A 6,000-nucleotide genomic window follows, 5' to 3' on the forward strand; every position below is an offset into this window, starting at 1 on the left:
GGATGAACCTCCATATAAAAGCATTATTCCAGACCGGATGAACCTCCATATAAAAGCATTATTTCAGACCGGATGAACCTCCATATAAAAGCATTATTTCAGACCGGATGAACCTCCATATTAAAGCATTATTCCAGACCGGATGAACCTCCATATTAAAGCATCATTCCAGACCGGTTGAACCTCCATATAAAAGCATCATTCCAGACCGGATGAACCTCAACATTAAAGCATCATTCCAGACCGGTTGAACCTCCATATAAAAGCATTATTCCAGACCGGATGAACCTCCATATAAAAACATTATTCCAGACCGGATGAACCTCCATATAAAAGCATTATTCCAGACCGGATGAACCTCCATATAAAAGCATCATTCCAGACCGGATGAACCTCCATATAAAAGCATCATTCCAGACCGGATGAACCTCCATATAAAAACATTATTCCAGACCGGATGAACCTCCATATAAAAGCATCATTCCAGACCGGATGAACCTCAACATTAAAGCATCATTCCAGACCGGTTGAACCTCCATATAAAAACATTATTCCAGACCGGATGAACCTCCATATAAAAGCATCATTCCAGACCGGATGAACCTCCATATAAAAGCATTATTCCAGACCGGATGAACCTCCATATAAAAGCATTATTCCAGACCGGATGAACCTCCATATTAAAGCATTATTCCAGACCGGATGAACCTCCATATTAAAGCATTATTCCAGACCGGATGAACCTCCATATTAAAGCATTATTCCAGACCGGATGAACCTCCATATTAAAGCATTATTCCAGACCGGATGAACCTCAACATTAAAGCATTATTCCAGACCGGATGAACCTCCATATTAAAGCATTATTCCAGACCGGATGAACCTCAACATTAAAGCATTATTCCAGACCGGATGAACCTCCATATTAAAGCATTATTCCAGACCGGATGAACCTCCATATTAAAGCATTATTCCAGACCGGATGAACCTCCATATAAAAGCATTATTCCAGACCGGATGAACCTCCATATAAAAGCATCATTCCAGACCGGATGAACCTCCATATAAAAGCATCATTCCAGACCGGATGAACCTCCATATAAAAACATTATTCCAGACCGGATGAACCTCCATATAAAAGCATCATTCCAGACCGGATGAACCTCAACATTAAAGCATCATTCCAGACCGGTTGAACCTCCATATAAAAGCATTATTCCAGACCGGATGAACCTCCATATAAAAACATTATTCCAGACCGGATGAACCTCCATATAAAAGCATTATTCCAGACCGGATGAACCTCCATATAAAAGCATCATTCCAGACCGGATGAACCTCCATATAAAAGCAATATTCCAGACCAGATGAACCTCCATATAAAAACATTATTCCAGACCGGATGAACCTCCATATAAAAGCATTATTCCAGACCGGATGAACCTCCATATAAAAGCATTATTACAGACCGGATGAACCTCCATATTAAAGCATCATTCCAGACCGGATGAACCTCCATATTAAAGCATTATTCCAGACCGGATGAACCTCCATATAAAAGCATTATTACAGACCGGATGAACCTCCATATACAGGTGCTGGTCATAAAATTAGAATATCATGAAAAAGTAGATTGATTTCAGTAATTCCATTTAAAAAGTGAAACTTGTATATTATATTCATACATTACATACAAACTCATATATTTCAGATGTTTATTTTGTTTAATTTTGATGATTACAAATGACAACAAATGAAAATCTCAAATTCATCATATCAGAAAATTAGAATATTACTGAAGACCAATAAAAACAAAGGATTTATAGAAATGTTGGCCAACTGAAAAGTATGAACATGAAAAGTATGAGCATGTACAGCACTCAGTATTTAGTTGGGCCTCCTTTGGCCTGTATTACTGCAGCAATGCGGCGTGGCATGGAGTCGATCAGTCTGTGGCACTGCTCAGGTGTTATGATAGCCCAGGTTGCTCTAATAGTGGCTTTTAGCTCTTCTGAATTGTTGGGTCTGTTGTATTGCATCTTCTTCTTCACAATACCCCATAGATTTTCTATGGGGTTAAGGTCAGGAGAGTTTGCTGGCCAATTAAGAACAGGGATACCATGGTCCTTCAACCAGGTACTGGTAGCTTTGGCACTGTGTGCAGGTGCCAAGTCCTGTTGGAAAATGAAATCTGCATCTCCAAAAAGTTGGTCAGCTGCAGGAAGCATGAAGTGCTCTAAAACTTCCTGGTATGTGGCTGCGTTGACCCTGGACCTCAGAAAACACAATGGACCAACACCAGCAGATGACATGGCACCCCAAACCATCACTGACTGTGGAAACTTTACACTGGACTTCAAGCAACGTGGATGAAGTGCCTCTCTTCTTTTCCTCCAGACTCTGGGACCTTGATTTCCAAAGGAAATGCAAAATTTACTTTCATCAGAGAACATGACTTTGGACCACTCACCAGCAGTCCAGTCCTGTTTCTCTTTAGCCCAGGCAAGACGCTTCTGACGCTGTCTGTGGTTCAAGAGTGGCTTGACACAAGGAATGCGACAGCAGAAACCCATGTCTTTCATACGTCTGTGTTTGGTGGTTCTTGAAGCACTCACTCCAGCTGCAGTCCACTCTTTGTGAATCTCCCCCACATTTTTGAAGGGGTTTTGTTTCACAATCCTCTCCAGGGTGCGGTTATCTCTCTTGCTTGTACACTTTTTTCGACCACATCTTTTCCTTCCCTTCGCCTCTCTATTAATGTGCTTGGACACTGAGCTCTGTGAACAGCCAGCCTCTTTAGCGATGACCTTTTGTGTCTTGCCCTCCTTGTGCAAGGTGTCGATGGTCGTCTTTTGGACAACTGTCAAGTCAGCAGTCTTCCCCATGATTGTGTAGCCTATAGAACTAGACTGAAAGACCATTTAAAGGCTTTTGCAGGTGGTTTGAGTTAATTAGCTGATTAGAGTGTGGCACCAGGGGCCATCAATTTTGAACCTTTTCACAATATTCTAATTTTCTGATATGATGAATTTGAGATTTTCATTTGTTGTCATTTGTAATCATCAAAATTAAACAAAATAAACATCTGAAATATATGAGTTTGTATGTAATGTATGAATATAATATACAAGTTTCACTTTTTAAATGGAATTACTGAAATCAATCTACTTTTTCATGATATTCTAATTTTATGACCAGCACCTGTAAAAGCATTATTCCAGACCGGATGAATCTCCACATAAAAGCATTATTCCAGACCGGATGAACCTCCATATTAAAGCATTATTCCAGACCGGATGAACCTCCATATAAAAGCATTATTCCAGACCGGATGAATCTCCACATAAAAGCATTATTCCAGACCGGATGAACCTCAACATTAAAGCATTATTCCAGACCGGATGAACCTCCATATTAAAGCATTATTCCAGACCGGATGAACCTCCATATTAAAGCATCATTCCAGACCGGATGAACCTCAACATTAAAGCATTATTCCAGACCGGATGAACCTCCATATAAAAGCATTATTCCAGACCGGATGAACCTCCATATAAAAGCATTATTCCAGACCGGATGAACCTCCATATAAAAGCATTATTCCAGACCGGATGAACCTCCATATTAAAGCATTATTCCAGACCGGATGAACCTCCATATTAAAGCATTATTCCAGACCGGATGAACCTCCATATTAAAGCATTATTCCAGACCGGATGAACCTCCATATTAAAGCATTATTCCAGACCGGATGAACCTCCATATTAAAGCATTATTCCAGACCGGATGAACCTCCATATTAAAGCATTATTCCAGACCGGATGAACCTCCATATTAAAGCATTATTCCAGACCGGATGAACCTCAACATTAAAGCATTATTCCAGACCGGATGAACCTCCATATAAAAGCATTATTCCAGACCGGATGAACCTCCATATAAAAGCATTATTCCAGACCGGATGAACCTCCATATTAAAGCATTATTCCAGACCGGATGAACCTCCATATTAAAGCATCATTCCAGACCGGATGAACCTCCATATTAAAGCATCATTCCAGACCGGTTGAACCTCCATATAAAAGCATTATTCCAGACCGGATGAACCTCAACATTAAAGCATTATTCCAGACCGGATGAATCTCCACATAAAAGCATTATTCCAGACCGGATGAATCTCCACATAAAAGCATTATTCCAGACCGGATGAATCTCCACATAAAAGCATTATTCCGGACCGGATGAACCTCCATATAAAAGCATTATCCCGGACCGGATGAACCTCCATATTAAAGCATCATTCCAGACCGGTTGAACCTCCATATAAAAGCATTATTCCAGACCGGATGAATCTCCATATAAAAGCATTATTCCGGACCGGATGAACCTCCATATAAAAGCATTATTGCAGCCTAAATGAGGCCAAACAACCAAGAAATTGGTAAAAACAAGGAAGAAATCATCTCCATTGTGTCTTAGCAGCAGCTAATGCACATCATTACCTGCTTTCCTTGTCAACTTGATTGACATCATTTTTCTTAAGCAGCTGCTTCAGCTTTGCCAAGTCAGCCTGGAGGGCAGCTTTGTGGATTTTGCCCAGATCTTTGTCTTTCAGTTCGTAGCCATCAGAGAGAGCGCTGACATTGTCAGAGGTGCCAGATGAGTTCTTCTTTTTCTTCGTAAAGCCGAATAACTTCTTCATTTCCCAGAGCAATCCCAGCTGCCTCTTTCAGCGTCACTCCTCGCCTCCTGTTAGCTGCTGAGGGCTCACCGCAGGAGGCTCTCCCATCCCTAAAATAAGACGGAGAAAGCCGAATAAGGTACTGAAAGCCTCGCTCAGTTTGTCCTGGTGATCAGTCTAATAGTGCCGGTCTCACCAATAGTGCTCTAACAGTCCTGGCGCTGTGATGCGGTGTCTTATTACGGTGCTCAATGACTGAATTAGCAGCTATGCTAACGGTATGCTAACTATAGCATAGCTTATTCCTAGCTTTCCTCCGAAGGACCGTGTCAGAAAAAACTATTTATTTAATAAACTATATATATAAAAACCACGGGTAGATGTTTCACTGATGTTTTTACCCTAAAGTTTCCAATCATTACGTTGCTGTTGTTAGGTTGTTACCATAGCAACCTACCGTAAAACTGTTGGTATGAGATACTCATAGATTAGCTCCAGCTAACACAGAACACTAAAGCGTTTGGCTTCCCTTAACATAACTAAACATTTATCGGTTTTAATGAAACCTTGATTCACATCCCATCAGTGATTAATGCTACGGCGTCATTTTAATCAAACAGGATCATTTAAAACATTTAAAACCGGTTTACGGCAAAGAAGCGCAGCAGAGATTTACTTCCATTATAAACGAACAGCAGCGCTTTGCTTTCATCATTTAGCAGAAGTTAAAATAATATGAAAGAGCAGCAAATAAAACATTACTAACTGATTGTTAACTATGGGCGACTTAAAATGAAAACGGAATTATGTAATAATACGTGTGTGAGACTTTAAACCACATATCCAACATACTTTGTTATTGATTAAATGCTAAAGCAGAATAAAAGCTCAGTTACTAACCTGTTGATTGTCGATTGTAGTTTATTTCATGAAGCTAACGAAGTTCACTCATATGAACATGCTTGCAGTTTAAGCTACAAGGAACCAATGAAAAATAAGCAGGGGGTGCAAACGGGCCAATAGGAGACTTCGAGATATATATATATAAAAAAATGGTTACCAGCCTGAGACCTTAGGCTGTAATAGTAGAATTTCACCACACGGTGGTGCTATTCTTGAATGTTTGACTGCTTTAGAATTTTGGCACATCAACAAATTCTTGATATTAGATCCATTTCTTTAATATGCTTTTTTTTAAAAAGCTTGAAAAAAAAAGATCATCCTCATCAGTGTTATCATCATTTCAAACAGAGTCTCCGTTTGTTTTTTTTTCCTTATATGAAAAAATCATTACCAATTTATAGATTCTACATGCAAAT

General features: G+C 39.7%; 1 protein-coding gene across 1 annotated transcript in view; it reads right to left on the bottom strand.

Annotated features, from left to right (window-relative positions):
- LOC119773752 overlaps positions 1–5,720 on the bottom strand; it is a 48,732-nt gene extending 43,012 nt beyond the window's left edge. Inside the window, exons 1-2 of the mRNA XM_038270879.1 lie at positions 5,582–5,720; positions 4,503–4,791 (exon numbers count right to left, since the gene is read on the bottom strand). Coding sequence (XP_038126807.1) covers positions 4,503–4,702 — 200 coding nt within the window. The 5' untranslated portion in view covers positions 4,703–4,791; positions 5,582–5,720. The remainder of the gene's footprint in view (positions 1–4,502; positions 4,792–5,581) is intronic.
- Between the last annotated feature and the right edge of the window lie 280 nt (positions 5,721–6,000).

This window comes from Cyprinodon tularosa, unplaced genomic scaffold, assembly GCF_016077235.1.
Source record: "Cyprinodon tularosa strain WSP-4 unplaced genomic scaffold, ASM1607723v1 ctg781, whole genome shotgun sequence".
NCBI lineage: Eukaryota > Metazoa > Chordata > Actinopteri > Cyprinodontiformes > Cyprinodontidae > Cyprinodon > Cyprinodon tularosa.